The following is a 16,931-nucleotide window of genomic DNA, read 5'->3' as shown; positions in this document are numbered from 1 at the left end:
TTGGTCAAAATCACGTATAGCATCAGTTTGGCATCTTCCATGTCCTCTGTCAGGGAATTAGCACTCAACATTTAACATCTCCCAAGTGCTGTCCGTCAATCGCTTTATTAACCCAACACTGCCAGCCCCGTGGAGGGCCTCCATCACCTCGGTGCAGGAAGTTTCCTGACGACCACGTTCAGCCTTTCCATGGCACGAACGGCAGGTTATTTCAGTTTTTTCCTGCCTGCCAGCGAGCGCAGTGGCAGCAATCCCTCAATCCATTCATTGGCAGCCGACATCATCTCCTGCCAGAAGGCCACCTCCTCTTGCGTGGAGTCCATCCAGTCCACAGAGATGCCGTAGCTCAAACCTGAACAGAACAAGAAAACTACAAGGTTGGGAGTGACACAAAGAGTTTCTGCTCCAAGCAAAAACACTCAGCAGGGTGTAACTGTTGCAGGCAGAGTCTTAACACAAAAGGTGCTGACTTCCCCCCAGGAAGCTGCATCCTGAACACCTCCTGGTCTTCTCGAATGACCTCCATTGTATACCAGAGTTCACAGGAAAGCCAATGTAAAAGCCACAAAATGCAGGAACCCCAAACATAACCTGCCAAAGAAAACAATGCTGCGCTCAAGCCTTTTCTGCATCTTTCGGAATGGTAAAGAAGGTCTAAAAGGATCCACTTTCTCCTTACAAGACTTCCTTATGGACAGGGTGTCGTTTGTCAAAATTCTCTTACTTCATTTGTATAGGGATCAAACATAGGATAGCAGAAAAGTGTGCATGTTAATTCCAAGTCGATTATTCAACCCAATTTTCACATGCCAGCTAGCTGTCAGTGAGATAAAGGTTTACATTTGGATCACAGCTTCTCTTGGGGTTGATATTTTTACATCTTGCTTATGAGATCATTCTTGTTGCCCCTTCCCACTGGCTAGTTGACAGCCCTCCTGGTGACACGGCAGAGATGGAAAACAGAACACAGAAGCAAATCCAATAAATATAGGTGCACCTTCCAGCTACTAGGAGCCTGGTACCCTCAAGGGTACCTGATACCCTCAAGGAACAATTATCCTATATTGCAACATACTCAAAACCTTCTGCTCATCTTTCGTCTCTCAGAGAGCTCTCTTGCTTAACAATAAACAGTTCAGAAAACCTTGGATATCCCACTGGCAGAATACGAAGATGACCACGCCATCTGTCAAGGCCTAGGTCTGGGGCACACTGAAAGCTAGGGCAGGGTGTTTAGAGAGGGACAAACCTCAGTGCTGCACAGCTGGGCAATGGGAGGTGCCCCATCCGCTCTCTACAAAACTGTGCCTTAAAAACTACGGAATTTTCCTGACTTCAGGGATGAGTAACCTCATTGAAGTAAACCACTTCCAGCTAAGCACAGGTCTAAGTCCTTCTCTGAACTGGAACCTCAACTCCCAGAGACAGGGGCTGTCTCCCAGCAGAGCATATGGCACTTCTGCTGAGGTCTTTCAGCACTATGTCATCTAAATAAAACCCAAACAAAAACCCAGCAATAACACCTTCGTCTGTTTTTCCAGTGTGTGATTCAGTTCCAGCTGAGGTACTCTCAGGACTGATTATCTACCAGGTTAACAAGGGTAGCTTGCCCTGTTGGTCAAATACTAGTTATTCCTGCTAGTAAAGCATGCCAAGGTGATGTGGACGGAGTCACCAGGTGGTGCTGTCCCACATGCCATTCATGTTGTCTTCACCCCTGAGCTCTCTTCCCGGGGAGGAGCAGCAATATAATGTTGACTGCTAGTGCAGCCTGTTTTCCTGCAACAGGTCCCGATGGACCCAAGGAGATTCTTGAGTTTGGCCAGACCTCAGAGCTGATGTCATCAGAAAATGTGGCAATAGAGGGTTGCTATCATGGTACCCTCCATCCCAGACACAGTGCAAGTAGCAAGAGTCTCACCAGTAACTAAGACTCCCCATCCCTGTTTCTCCCCAACAGGAAAATAGTCTGCAACTTCCCGTGACATCTCGTGGCTCAGCAATATGGTCACAGCATGCATTTAATGCCAAGGAAACCACTTACCTGTCCCGAGGCCCAGCCGGATTCCTCCGAGGAAATGGTTGGTGAGTTTTTCATGGTCCCACACAGTCAGCTCCACACAAGCATCCTTTAGATCCTCTGTGTGAAAGCCATCATACACAATGGTGTGATTGAAAACAGGGTTGGGGTCTCTCTTTATCACTCGGGTCTTTTGGTAACTCTTCTTACTGGTGTCTGGAAGCACATAGCTTTGAGAGGAGAAAAAATACAGCATGTAGTATGGAATGTCACCTGAGATGTGAACTGTTCCTACAAAGTTCCTCAGTCTAAACGAGCCTCAGTTCTGAAGAAAGGAGGAACTGAATGTCAACATGAGAAATCTCTGCAGATTTAATGGGAAATGTTCACAATTCCTGAAGGAAACTTTTTTTTTTTGTCAAGAAAATACATTTTAAAAGCAACCATTTTCAGAAAGGACAGTACTTGCTTAAAGTCTGCTTTTGGCAAATGTTTTTGGAAACTGATGTTGTACACTAAAAAATGGACATTACTTTCACATGTCTATTTTCGTAAATTTTCATCGCTTAGATGCCTAAGACAGCATTTCAGAACGATCACTTAGGTTTCTTGAGCAGCAAACCTTCCTGCAGGAGAACTCTGTAAGGACTTAAAATATACAAAAAACATGGTGAGCACTTCAAAGCACTGAAAATATCTTCAAATCTTCTTAAAAGATTTTTAATTTTCTAGAGTATTTGCAGGACCTTCACCCTTGTAACAGGCAGACCTCATGCTGCAGGCTGCAGAAAACATGGACATACTAAACTCTCCAGAAGATCAAAGCAGGATCCATCCATCTCTATGTCATTCTACGTCATTGTTTGTCCCTAACAAATTCCCAAACTTTGCGTGCAAGCCCGTTTCAAGGCAAACCTCGCAACTTCACACGAACACACCGGTCTGATGTGCAGGGCCCAGGCATTCCTCTCACTCAGGTGTTACTGAGCAAATCTCTGAGCTAGTCTCAGAGAGTGAGTGACCAAGACTTTTACCACAAGGATTTTCCTAACTGGGCCACAAGTGGGTAACAAGGGCAAGTCTCTCCTAGCTCTGTGTCACGCGGAGGCCCAGCTAGGTGAGCCCGAGAAAAGACAACACACCGTTTTGTGGAGCCGCAGACCCAGGACCAAAGCCAATACCATGCTTGTGCACTTACCATTTCACAAAGGAGTCAACGCCAGAAGGACGCAACTGCAGCAGGTCCTTGACGTCTTTAACCCAAATGTGAACTTCGCCAGAGGGAGGATTCTTGGGACCTGCCATTTAGGAGAAGAGAAACACTGTCGCGCCACTCCTTATGACAGCTAGAGAATGACAGGCTGCCTCTCCAGGGCGCAGCGACGTGACTTCTCTGCGTCCCCACTCCCTCGGGAGCTCTGCACCCCTCTGCCTGCGTGCCACAGCACTGCTACCGGCCTGTCACCCCTGCAGCTGCAGAGGGCTCTGACACAATGTGCTGGTGCTGCTTGGAACTGGGAAAGGAGAAGGAACTGCTGGGCAAACCCAGCCTTGTGCCTGCCCCACAGTCAGAAGGGTTGTGTGCTGCTGTTACGACATCACAGCACCCTACAGTGCCCACAGTGCTCCTACCAGCTGATGAGTTGGAGGTCGTGGAGCCCTTCCTCTCTCCCCAACGCTTCCCCAGTAAATCCAGATGTGAAGCTCAGATGCAGGATGCTATCAGGCACTGCTGGTTGTGCTGTTGTGCTGGTCTCTAAGACCTTGCTCTAATGAGATGACTCTTTAACCAGCCCTCAAAGAGATGAGGCATTGCAAGTTGCATGTCTACATAAGGGCAATACTTCTTAATGCATGAAACACACTTTACCCAGGCTTCCTGGAGGGACGTACTTAATAGACAGATTCATCACCCCTCGATGATCCACACCGTTAACCGCAGAGAGGCTCTGAAACAGAAGGAGTTATGATTGGTTAAATAAGGGATTGTATAAACATAGCAAGGCAAACAGTTCTGGAGTTCGGTGGAGGGGCACAAATGTACAAACTCTGATTTTGCATGGCTGGGGCAGCCCGTTCTCAGGGCAGCTCCTTTCTTCATGGCTCTGTTCTCAAATTCAGTCCATCGGAAGCAAAAGCCTGAGGATTCAGAGCCAGGCTGCCCTTCCAGAGATGTCCAGGGGATGTAATGAAGCATTTGAGTTCTGAAAGATCAAATGTCCTTTATTTTCTGAAAAGGGATCTCAGTGCTGTGAACCCAGAAGCATGCAGGAAGCTGTACAGGCTTTACAAGAAGTGGCGCCTGAATATTTACCTCTCCAGGCACAGTCAACTACATCACCTTGTACACTGCTGTCTGTTTTTAAGGGATGGTCTTTATGTGAGGAGAGAAAGAGGCAAAGTCACGTCAGAGTTTCTGTGACTAGTGTCAGATCACATTTATGAAAGTGTCCCTACAGATCAGTCACCAAATAAGACCTGAGAAGGCCTGTGTTCAGAGCGTCGAATACTGCACTAACGTCTCCAGGGCTTCTGAGTGTTTTACGTCACTTCCCCAGGTACGGTTCAGGTTGTTCTGCTCCACCACACCACCCAAAGACCTCAGAGGAGTCAAGAAGGATTCCGCCACCCCTAAAGGCTTCAGGGTTGGGCTGGGAAGCAGGATTGCAGCAGAGACACACTTACTCGGGGCTTCAGCGGGTACCAGTTGAGTTTCTTGTTGCTCCAGTCCCAGCTGGCCAAGTCCACTTCAATCTCTCCCAAGAAACTGTTACGTCCCAGTGGATCATTGTGCCAAACAGAGAGATTTAATTTTTGGATCAGCAATACCATTTTCTCTATTTTATACTAGAGGAAGAAAGAGAAGCCAGGTTGTTCAAATTTTTCTTCTGTTTCTTTCACAAGCAGAAATAAACTACCCAAAAGCTTGAGTAAGCTCTGGCTGAGACACTCAGACCCACTCCACACATGCACTAACAGACTGGCCTGGCTCTGAACGTCTCTTTTCTTGCCCTGCAGCAATACTTCTGCCCTGACAAAGTGTTTCTGCAGAGTACAGGGAAACCCCGTGCTCCGTTAGCCACAGAGCAAACCCAATATTCTTCCAAGAATTACTAACACTTGGGCATTGTTAAATAATCCTCTAGGCTTTGATGAGTAAGATCATATAATGAACAAAGACCTTTCTTACCCAAGGGAAGAGCAGTGCAGCACTGGTGGAGGCAGGCGAAGAAGCCTGGCCCAGAAGGCAGGATTCTTCCAGAGCTGACCTGCTACATGTCCCTGCTACAACACAGGTTTTCAGAGCGTGTGTTTGTTCTTACCCGTAACACCTCGTTGTAAATGGGGTTCACTGTCCTCTTCTTCACTGAAGTTTTCCTTTTACCCATTCTAGCTTTGTCTGGGAGCAGGTAAGTTTTAACATACCTAGAAAAGAAAACACATTCCAGCCGGATATTGTTCCACATCGCCAAGCTCTAACACCACTTGTCAATGGTGACATGGAGACAAAAGACCTGGAGTTGACTCTGTGAGGGCACAACTAATTAAGATACCTGCTAGGGTATTAACTTGGTTGCATGTGAAGTTATAAATCTCACTGGAGGTGGGTGGATGCCACCAACATTCAGAAGAGGCGGCTGTCTAGGCAATATGGGAAGGCAGCAAGGCCATTTTCTGAAATGCCCATAACTACAGCATCCCTCTGAGTTCAAAATCAGCATGAAATTAGAGAGAAGGAAAGAGGTGGAAAGTCTCTTGGGGTTCAAATCCAAGCTCCTTTTCATCACCTTTCACACTAGAGACCACTAACCTCTGTACAACTGCCATCGAGCCCCTAACAGCACTTCTCTATCTTTTCACATACACGTGTCTGCATCACCAGATTAATTACCAAAGCGTAATTGGTGGTTCACGTTGATCAAGGTTCACACGGCTGCAGAGAAAACATATCCAGCAATGCAGAAGTCACAAGGCACCAAAGAGTCACTCACGGGTCAGATCTGCCTTTCTTCTCATCCACGACAGCCAAGTCCTTGCACTGGGACACATGAACCTGGAACTCCCGGTTCTTCTCATCATAGTCTAGAGCAAACTCCACAGTACCTTGGGCATCCACGCTCCCAAAATCGCCACTGTAGACACTGAGCACGCTGCCACTCACCTGCCAGGTGGAAAAGCAAGGTCAGGGCAACTGAAATAGGCACCCTCCTGACTCAGATTCTGGACAAAGGTGATGGTCTGAACAGTGCATTCCCAGAGAAAATAACCTGCAATTTCTGATCCGGTCTAGTTTTGTGTCCTTGACACAGGAATGGACACATCTGCAGCTGTGCTCAGACAGGCAAAGGCTGGGAAACATGAACAAGGGTCTCACAGCATGTGCTATCCTAGACCAAGACTTAGAAGCACTATTCTCCTGAATGCTCAAGAAATGCAGAAGATTTTTCACCCCTAAATCCCAGAACTCTGGGAAATGAAGTCAAATATTCCTGGGGGGCCACACAAGTCTCTTCCCTTTCCCTCTGGTTACAACACAAACAGCTGCTATTCTGACCCAGTCTCATCACCAAAAAAGAAACACACTGAGACACCTTGACTCTCTGCGTATGAATTTCTTATTTCAGGTGGATATAGTCACACAATTGTCAATCAAATTTTCAAATAGGCTCATAAGGACCACATCAGACTAGAAATGTAGGAAAAACTATTACTAGCTGTGGCTTGCTCACAGTGTACACGGAGCTGTACAGAACAGGAACAGAAGTAACCCCTGTCCTGAAGAACCACTGTCCTGAGACAGCCTGCTGTGTGCCTCTACTTGCCTCAAAAGCAGAGGAAAACGAGGTTTCTACAGGTATAAATCAGGAGCCAGGCTCCCAAGAGTCACTTGCTTTCCCAGAACAAACTGCATTTGCCCATACGCCTTAGGCTTCTTTTTTGGAGGCTTCGACTTTCACTGGTGGAAAGTGATGATGCAGAAACTAAACGCAGCTCCAGAAAGATGAGAGAATTTTGTATTGCACCAATCACTCATGATTCCCGACACCATAACACAGAAGCTAATACTGTTTACAAAGCAAATAATTAACCCTCTTGGCACTCTTCCGTGGTAGAGTCATAAACATTTATAAAAAAACTTTCCTAGTAATTAAGCCAATTCTTCTTTGTCTTCCTCCACTTCCTCTGGTTCTGAATTTCATTCTATTATAACCCTCGAGAACCCTCTAAACATCTTCTCTCAGGCCCTGAAGCTGCGTTTACCATCCCATCAGGACACTCACCCCAGCAGAGAACCCTGAACGAGACTTTCAAGAACACCTTGGACACAAGAGGCTTATTTATAGCTCCCAGACTCTCCCGATTAGGAGAAGGACTCATGTGCCCCCAAGTTCAGGGTTTTTTTAAACATATTTATATACATTCATGCCCTGCCCCTACTAGCTTGGCTTCACATAAATTTTTATATCTCACAGACACACCTCAGCGTTAACTGTAACAGTAACACAGCCCTTCAAGCACTTTTAAGCAGCTCCCCCCCAAACACTGTCTCGAAGGAATCTTTTAAAAACGCTCAGCTAAACACGCTCGGCTCTTTTCACCTTCCTTAGAGGTTGAAGCTCTAAATCACACTTTTGCTCCCTTGCATTAGTCGAAGTGAAGGACGAGCTTGCAGAGGGCACCCACCTGCAGTGCCAACTGTCTCGGAGCTGGGCCACAAACATGTCACTCAGTAGCTGTGTGCCTCATTTCCCCACCTAGAAAAAGCCCCCCTCAGCCCCTCCTGCACGCTGCCAGGCTTCAGAGCACCCAAACTTAGGAGGGGGGCTATCGCTTACTTTGAATTTGCCTAACAGTGGGCTGAGATAGTACCTGGAGACACTCTTGTAACGCAAGTAAGGAATTAACGCGCACCGTTCTTTTGATAACGTTCCATGCAGAACCCAACAGGATGCTCAGAGGCCACATCATCAGCATGAGCCCAAATGCAGTGTCACCGCATTCAATGGAGAGCCCCTGTCTAGCGAGATGTCCGCGTCAGATACCTACCGAGGAGACAGAGGCCATGTCGGACGAGTGGCTGCCAATGCTAGGCGTCTTTTTGTGCTTGTTAAACTGGAAGCTGATTTCCGAGGCCGTGTCTGATTCAGTCTGCTCAGAAAACAACAAGCATCTTTAAGCTCTGCCGTGTCAGCACTTTGCAACACTACAGAGAAAAACCAATAGCTCAGCAGAGTCCCATTAAGCAGCGATCGGGTTAGGAGAGTGGAGGAGAGTGCAAGGAGTCTCCCCAGAGGCATTCCCTCCGACCAGCCAACGTCATCATTAACTGCCTCCAAACAGAGCTGCAGGCAAACGCCTGGCCCTTGGAAAGGGCACGGAATAGTGTGTTTGAGACAGAGGGAAACACTAAAACTGAACCAGGACGGAGGGGTTGGTCTGGGTTATTGGGCACTTTTTTCTTAAGGCCTTTCTCATTTATTTATGAAATAACCAAGGTGTGCTCCAAAGCAAGTATTGTCAGGGTCCAGCAGAAACGTTCTCATGAAACCCACTGCCGTTCAGGGGATGCTGTGAACATCACTCCAGTCATTTCTGGCCTCTAGCCTACCTCAGACAACAGGAGAGGAGAGGATCTGCTCAGCTCTTTGACTCTTTCAGGTTCAAGAAACTGGTGGGGTATCAAATGAGGTTTATTGTATGCTGTAGGTACAAATGAAAAAGGTATCAAGATATGTTGTCAGAGTCAGGAAAACTAAGAAAGTCACATTTTTGTTTCAGGGCACAAGCAAGGAGGAAAAGCTTGTGGGAGGCATCAGAGTACCATCTACCTGCACCGTGTCTGTCGCCTGCCGTTGAAGCTGACCCTCCCCAAGCCAAAACCTGCTCACTAATATCTTAAAAGTATCAATCAGACAACGTGTGGGAGTGTGCAAACCCCCTCTAGTGGCTAATTTAATTAACTCATTAGCCTAAGGATGTAGATCTTGTTAGCAGCACTTTCTCTGTGCTGATTTAATTTGCACTAAAACCACAGAGATCTGCCGCCTTGTCGAAGAAACCAAACGTGCTCACATTTTCATCTCATAGCACACTGCCCTGTAGAAAACAGCTGTAACATACTTGTATCTACAATTTTGACATTGCTTACACCTCCCAAATACTCTGCCAGGCAGAGAGGTGGACGGTAGCCAGGTATCTAAAGGAAAAAAGTCAGAAAGCTTCATACGAACTGAGAAAGATGGTTACGGGACTGCTGAAATATGTGAATAAAAGCTATTTGTTCTCTCTCTCTTTTCTCGGTAAGTCCCTTGAAGATGACTATCTCCATCACAGAACTTGTTTTTAGAAGACACATGTGGATGAACATGCATGAACATGTTCACGCTTGTTTAGCGTGTTAGCCGTGATGATCCACTCTTCAGGGCTCACTCTGCTCAAGAGCTTCTTTGGCAATTTCCTTTTAGGTGATTTACCACTCCTTTATATTTATTGTTTTTATTTCCACACATCGGCGAAGCATTCCGTCTCTCCCTCCCCACAGACTACTTGTTTTACCATAAACACGTAAGCGTAACTCTGTGAAGGAGGGTTTCCAAGGATTCATTTTGTGGCTCTAAATAACTTTAATAGGGGGAGGCTAAACCTGTGGTTGTCTTGTGAACCACGTCACTGAAGGGCAGTGCATGTGGGACCTGAAGCTTTGAGCCACCATACCGTGTGACACACGACGCGGCATGCACATGGCATGAGGCTACCAGACAGGGTGGGCATGGTCACAGGCTGAGGAAGCGCATCCTGCTTGTAGGCTGCCCTGAAAGGGACCCTCCTCCCTCCCATAAACGGGATGGGGTTACTTAAACGGGCTCCAACATTTCCTCTGAGCAGCTTTACCCTTCCTGGGGCATCGCCTTCCCAGCCATCTCACCTCAGCCCTGGCAGCCTGGGCCTCACCACTCTGCTTTTAGGCAAGCTCTTAGCTGTCCTCTTGGGCTTGCCAGTTTTCACCTTTGCCTCTGGATTTCTTGGCCCCAGGCCCCCCTCCCTTGGCTGTAGCTTTCTTGGTGGCACAGACAGGTTTCTTGGCCATGGCCACCCTCATGTTTGCTGCTGCTTTCTTGGTTGCCGTCTCCTTAGCTTCTCAGGGAGAAACTGTCACCAAAGCATGGCCCAGCTGGTAGCTGGGGAGATTGGTGCAGTAAATGGGGTCTGCTCTGCGTCGGGCGAGTGGCTCAGGCTGGGCACTGCAAGCCCAGTGAGCATGTGACAGGAGCCTGTGGCACCACTTGGGGTCTGGCACCTCCGATTAATCCACTGCGCAGGCTGCTATGCAGCTCCCAGCGTACTCGGTGGGGAAAGAGGGGAGATGGCTTACGAGCTTCTTGCCAACACATTTGAAGCCCTTGTGTTTTTTGCAGAAGACACTGAGTAACATCCCATCAATCTAGCTGCAATTTCCTGGCTCTGAATTAAATTGTAGGCACTAGAAGCTCTCTAATTTGATGATGAAACAATATGCCGTTTTCCTTGTCTGGTACACGTAGAGAAGCACCAGGGATGCAGAACTCAGGCACCTGAGTTCACCTTCAGTGAATGTGAACCAAAAAGAAGAAAGAAAGATGTTACTCACTCTCTGTGGTGGTGTAAATGTTCACCATGCTCTTTGCAAGATTAATGCTATTTGCTCGGGCCAACGCCTGAGCGGCAGGAGAATGATCCCCATCTTCCTCTGGAATACATGAAAAGCCAAAGCAACATGGTAAATAAATAAAAACAAATGGGCAGCGTGTCAACAAGCACGTGTGTGTGTGTGCGTGTGTGTGTCTCCTGGCTTGTTCACTCTGCTTAGAGCACCCTGCAGTTACATCACACAGGGCTGCTTTAATGTCTCTCCCTGAGAGGAACTCCTCACTACGATGGGAACGCTGGATTAACCCAGTCCCCGAAACAGGGAACCAGCCCTTGCAAAGAGCTTCCAGTGCAACACAGCCATCTGCTAACATCATCCTGAAGTCAACGTAATAATTAAGGCAAAAAACCTGAGAAATATAAGCATGATCTAGTATAGAAAGGAAATATTTATGTTTACCTGAAGTGCAACTCAGGATTTTCACAGAAACGTTCACAGAAATGACACCATCGTGGTTGAAAGCAGGGTATCGGAACCCGGACAGATCAGACTCCTTGTTCAGTCCACTTTGGTTGCAGTTTAATATCCCACTTCACTTGTGCATTCCCAAAAGACCCAGAATCTCATTTCAGCACTGACAACCAGCAGCTATATCAAGGTAGCCTAAAGGCCAATGTATTTATTAAACACTTTGCTTTACATTTTATTTCAGTTTGTGTCAGTTTGTGTCAGAGTTATCTCTACCGCCACAAAAAATTCCTCCAGCCCACATTTGAAGAAAGAATAGTCTTCCCAGGGAGTGAAATAAAGAAGCTGCTGTGATATGTTGTAGGTAATGCTAAAGAAAGGGGGGGCTGTCCTGAGCTGAGGTGCTTGCCGGGCAGGCAGGAGGGCTGGTGGTGGGGAGGAAGGCAAGGGAACACGGCACTGCCCCCTTTTACACTCGCACTGTGCTACACAAGGTTTGTTTCCAGCGCTGTTTGCTAAACACGTCCCGCACATGCTAACTCCGCACAAACTGCAATACAGGATAACGGACACACGAAGAAAATGTGCAAAACACAGAAGGGCGAGGGAAGAAAACAGGCTTAGGGGTGACTCTCTACTGGGATTTCACAGCCCTCAGTACCTGAGCAAACAGCTGAGTCCATTCCCTGAACAGCTTCTCTCTCTCCGGCTGGTTCACCCGGCGCTGGCTTGTCTGAAGACTCACACGTCTCCTCAGGTAGCTCTCCATTTATTTCCATGCTGTCACGAGTGCCTAGATCAGATCTTCCCTCTTTCTCATCATCGTTTTCACCATCTGTAAGCACAGGCTCAATCAGTATCTGCACCCTGCTCGCCAGGGAATTCACTATGCGCTTGCGCTCTTCTGCCACGATAAGCTCGTCCGTAGGCGTCTCTGGCTCCAACGTGCTGCCAGACACTTCTTCGGTAGGTGACTCAATTTTGACGGAAGGCGCTCGCACGGGCAATCTGGATTTCTTGGAGCAGCGCTGTGCTGCCTTCTCTTCCTCTGGCACCGGCGGCTTCCCATCGCTTTCACTCAGCGGGTTGTTTCTTGTCACCAGGCCACCTTTGCTCTTGGCGTACGTGGATCTGGGAACGACAGAAACCGAGCCCTTTCTTGCAGGGGCTACATAGCTTGGTTCTTCCTCACTAGAAGACAAGGTTATCGTCCTTTTGTAGGGGGTTCTTGTTTTGGTGAAGACGCCAGATTTCTCTTCGCTGTTCTGGCCTTGCCCAGACTGCACAGAGAGCGAGCGGCACAGCTTGAGCTGCCGACCGTCTGCCTCCGCCCCACTGGGCTCCTCTGGCATGTTTCCCGCTGCCACAGAGTCTGCTCCCTTCTCCCAGAAGTTCTTCAAGTTCTTGAAGTGTTCACGATCAAAGCCAATAGCCTCCTCTTTGCTGCTCATTGATGAGATGGTGTAGTTCACGCCCTGCCTCACAGCCTGGCCGCTTTCCCCCTCTGCAGCCAGTGGTTTGGGGCCTCCCAGCAGCTTTTTGTTTGCAAGGCTGTTCTCTGCTGGCCCCACGTGATTCACAAACTGCTCAGATCTGGAGAAAGTTCTGCTTGGTTTCCTCTTAACTGGAATCTTGCTGGGAGTTTCTTCAGGTGGAGTTTTTGCCCCCGCTGTGGTGCCAGTGGCCCCATCAACAGCTTCTCCTCCAGCCTCACTGCTGGGCTGAGGCACAGCATCCTCTGGAAGGCTGGTGGGCAATGGAGGTGCTCCATGACCTGCAGCGACAACAAATGCTCACAGCCTGTCCCACCGCCTCACACCTGGCAGGTCTGGGCTGCAGCTTCTCAAAGCGAAGCCAGAGGGAGTTTCCAGAAACCACCAGTATGTTACTAATTCTCCCCCATTTTGAGGCTCTGGCAAGCCCCTTTCCATCTGAAGAAAGCCCTGAGAACCCCAGCCCTTCAGTGGAAACGATCCACTGAGCTCTAAACTGCTGCTGTGAGCTGGGAATTTGCTCGCAGCTTTGCGTTCAGTTTGACAGCTGGCTATTTGCTACGCACCAAAAATACACTGTACGCTCAAGGCAGGAAAGAGAAGGTAACTTGCACCTGTGTTGTGAGTTGTGAGCCAAGCACTCAGTTTAAAATATACCGAGAGCCAGGAGAAGTTTTAGTCATTGTTTTTTTTTTCTTGGCCCCTGCTGCCTTGGGAGTAAGTCATCCAAATGCTGGCAGCCCATTCTTAAATGTCGAGGGAAGAGGTGCTCTTTGACATTCATTCGTACGCACACAAAAAAGTCTCTCGGTGTGTTTGATGTTGAGTAACAAACCCACCAATGGCTTGCTGGAGAAAAGCCTTACCTTTTCTGGACAAATGCGAGCTGGTCGTTGCAGCCCCAAACGGACTCGTTCCAGTGTCACTTTCTGAGGAAGAGACGTCCTGTATACTGGATCTCTGAATGGAAGACAAACCCTATCAGTGTCTATAAACTGGCAAGACCGGAAAAACATATTTTATTTGAGCAGAGACCCCGGGGCAGGCAGTCTGTGGGGCCCGTGCCAGGAGGCACACACTGTGTGAAGGTCCAAGGAACAACAAAACAAAGCGCTGAGGCTGTGCCAATACTACCTTGTGCAATGCAGACAGCGGGACAAGAAGTCTCGGCTTCGGTTTTGGAAAGGTTTTATGCTCCTCTGTGGTCTCAAGAGCAGAGGTGCTGGATCTGTGGGATGGGAGAGAAGCCTGAGCAAGGAGATCATGTGCCTGGGAGGGTGATCTTTAGGCAGTCTTTAACGTCATCTCAGTTCTGCTCAGCTATTTTGCCACTTTTACCTACTGACCCAGCCCAACGTAAGGCTGCCCAGAGCTGGTGCCTCCATTTATTTTCTCCATTATTCCTTGGAAGAACTGGGAGACATGTGAAATGGCCTGAACTTAGCATAAGGACAAGTCTTCCACCGCAGTCAGTACAGGACTTGCTCAATAAAAACAACAGTGCCAAATTCTATGTTTATTCAGACTCTCCTCTTCTGGCAGAGAACCATAAGGAAAACCACAGGCAGCAGCAGCGCCAGAAGATCCCAAGAGCCTCACAGGAGGGAAATGTGTTTCCATGCTAAGGCTCAGGAGGGAACAGGCCTCATCTCCAGTTCAGGCCAAAGTCATAACCAGACTGACAGAGGAATTAGAAACTACAGGAATGGTTATGACAACAATAGTCAGGGCAAAACTACAGTACAGGAGACCAACCTTCACGCTTGGAATATAAATTCATTACTAACTGCCTGGTAAATAAATGGAAGAAACACATATCACAGGCAGTTTACTTGACTGTTTCTACTATCTTTGGGAGTGTCTAGGGGTGGCTGCTCTCCAGATGGAGAACAGAATTCAAGCTGGTGAGATTCCGTATGGGAACGGTTTGTGCTTAGGGTTGAACATGAAAAACAAAGCAAGTTTTTAAGGATTTAATCAACTCCCCAAAAAAACATCAGGACCGTTGCTGTGCCAGTAAAGCATCTCAGGCTTGTTGGCTCTGGATCCTTCACTAAGAAACACCCAGCTGGAAGAGGTTTGGAGGTGTTGGCAAGGCCTACATCTAATATTTAACTGGAGCAACTGCTACCTGCTGACAAAAAACCACAAATGAGATGGGAGCAACAACAAAAGAATATGTGAATATTTTAATGACTTCTCCATATTCCATGAATATTGAGTGAGGTCACCAGTTAGCTCATTGGAGTGCTTTTAGTGGGCGTTTCTGCTCAGTCAGCGCAACGTGAAATCCTACCAAGCCTTGATGGAGAGTGCTGAGCACTAGAGGTTGGTACCAGCAGGAAATGAGCAGTTTCCTCAAACAGTTCATTTTGTTAGAGTTGCTCCATGGCAAAAATTAAACAAATAAAACCATAATTACTTTGAAAAACTAACCAGAATATCCTGACATTAGAGACAGCTTCCATTTTACTGACCCCTGATCAAATCATACAGGAAAAGACTTTTCTGGGATAAGCACATTAGCGCTTGGTTATGAGGAGAGTATTGATATTCTGACAATTCCTGGAAAAGAGATTTTTAAAATATCCTATATAACCTATTACTTATACAGCCTTGGAAACCCAGTTAAAGACCAGGATTTAATGGGTAGCTTTCAATTTTCATTAGAAGTAGAAGCAGCAGCAGCCAGAGCGCTGCACGAGCAGCGGCCGTTACCTCTCCTGGCCCGTGCCAGCAGTGAGCTCGGGGGAGGCAGGACGCGGGGCAGCTCTGCTTTCCAGACTCGTCCAGATGTGCTCATCAGCCTCATCTGTAATATAACAGAGAAATTACACGTATTCAGCCATGTAATGGTCAGTGTGTTTTGCCTGGTGAAAGAAAAGGCTTGTTAAACGTGTCCCACCAGCACGAACCCTGGGGATTTAACCCGTGTCCCTCACCCATGCAGCCAAGGCACCTCCAGACCCCCCGGGTCCGAGAGGCCAAAGGGAGCTGCTAACGCCTGACTCAAGCCAGGAGCTGTCACATCACTGGAAACCTTCGCAAGACGCCGCTGCAGCTGTCAATAACCTTAATCCGTTCCAGGATTTAAATTCAGCCGTTTCCTGTTTTGACTCAAAGTCATCCGATCTTGGCAAACAAAGGAGGAGGCCAACAGAGTTAATGAGGAGATCCCTGCTATTTTTACTGGCAGAAGGCTCAGCTATGTTTTCTAAGCTCTGAAAGACCCTAAAGAAAAAACAATAGAAGACGGTAACCTTTAGAGCAGCCTGCCAGGGTGTAAAGTTGCGTTAGACATTTTGCTGGCAAACAGGTTTTCTTGCTACTGCAAAACCAAAAGGATTGAACTCTCAAACAGTGATGACAAACTAGTCTGGTCAACAAGATCGTAGAATCACAGGCTGGTTTGGGTGGGAAGGGACCTTCACAGCTCACCCAGTCCAACCCCCTGCAGGGAGCAGGGACATCTGCACCCAGAGCAGGGTGCCCAGAGCCCCAAGGGCCAACTGACCTGGGATGGTGCCAGGATGGAACTTCTACTGCCTCTCTGGGCAACTTGGGCCAGGGTTTCACCATCCTCAGTATGAAAAATTTCTTCCTTAGATTCAGTCTAAATCTCCTTCATTTAGTTTAAACCATCACCCCTTGTCCTGTCACAACAGGACAAGGCTAAAAAGTCTGTCCCCAACTTTCTTACAGCCCCCTTTAAGTACTGGAAGGCCACAGCAAGGTCTTACTGGAGCCTTCTCTTCTCCAGGCTGAACAACCCCAACATCTGCATGTATTTATTCACATGCAGCTTGGCTGCTTTAAAGAGAAAATCTACCGGTGATGAAAACTGCCAGATCTCTTCAGGATACATTTCATTACACACAACACAGCAGAATCGGAGCTCAAAGGATTCAGATATGACATCAAATAAATATTGTCTTGCTTGTTATCTGGTTAGGAAACTGCACTAAGCCCCAGAGCAGACCAGTCCTGGGATGGGCTGTGATACCAACGTCACGCCGATGCTGCCCGTCTGTTGACACCCAGCATCAGCACAGTCAGCCCGCAAGTAACAGGGACATCCCAAAACGGAGCTTCATTCCCCCTTGGCTGTGCATCCCCATGAAGGCAAATGCTGCAGTCCCAACTCTTCCTGCCCTGCAGTGCAGGGAACCATGGCAGGTGTTGCAAAGCTAAGTCAGAGAGTCACTCAGGGAGTCTGGAAGAATGAGCCAGGTTTAGAAGACCAGGTTTAGAGGGACTTTGTCCATGCGATTGTTGATGTGCAAAAAGCCTCACGGAACACGGTGTTGGGAGAGGCAAGCAG

General features: G+C 47.8%; 1 protein-coding gene across 1 annotated transcript in view; it reads right to left on the bottom strand.

Annotated features, from left to right (window-relative positions):
- Positions 1–206: 206 nt before the first annotated feature.
- The window catches only part of LOC104501253 (synaptotagmin-like protein 2), a 22,852-nt gene continuing 6,127 nt past the window's right edge, over positions 207–16,931 (bottom strand). The window contains exons 3-16 of the mRNA XM_010145032.1: positions 15,329–15,422; positions 13,745–13,838; positions 13,477–13,570; positions 11,779–12,891; positions 10,650–10,748; positions 8,631–8,722; positions 8,069–8,170; positions 6,013–6,182; positions 5,344–5,446; positions 4,706–4,867; positions 3,891–3,969; positions 3,219–3,318; positions 2,045–2,250; positions 207–352 (exon numbers count right to left, since the gene is read on the bottom strand). Of these exons, the coding sequence (XP_010143334.1) occupies positions 207–352; positions 2,045–2,250; positions 3,219–3,318; positions 3,891–3,969; positions 4,706–4,867; positions 5,344–5,446; positions 6,013–6,182; positions 8,069–8,170; positions 8,631–8,722; positions 10,650–10,748; positions 11,779–12,891; positions 13,477–13,570; positions 13,745–13,838; positions 15,329–15,422 (2,654 nt within the window). The remainder of the gene's footprint in view (positions 353–2,044; positions 2,251–3,218; positions 3,319–3,890; positions 3,970–4,705; positions 4,868–5,343; positions 5,447–6,012; positions 6,183–8,068; positions 8,171–8,630; positions 8,723–10,649; positions 10,749–11,778; positions 12,892–13,476; positions 13,571–13,744; positions 13,839–15,328; positions 15,423–16,931) is intronic.

Source organism: Buceros rhinoceros, unplaced genomic scaffold (assembly GCF_000710305.1).
Source record: "Buceros rhinoceros silvestris isolate BGI_N320 unplaced genomic scaffold, ASM71030v1 scaffold16871, whole genome shotgun sequence".
NCBI classification, from domain to species: domain Eukaryota; kingdom Metazoa; phylum Chordata; class Aves; order Bucerotiformes; family Bucerotidae; genus Buceros; species Buceros rhinoceros.
The sequence above is the reverse complement of the archived record's forward strand: the minus strand, read 5'-3'. Positions and strand labels throughout refer to the sequence as shown.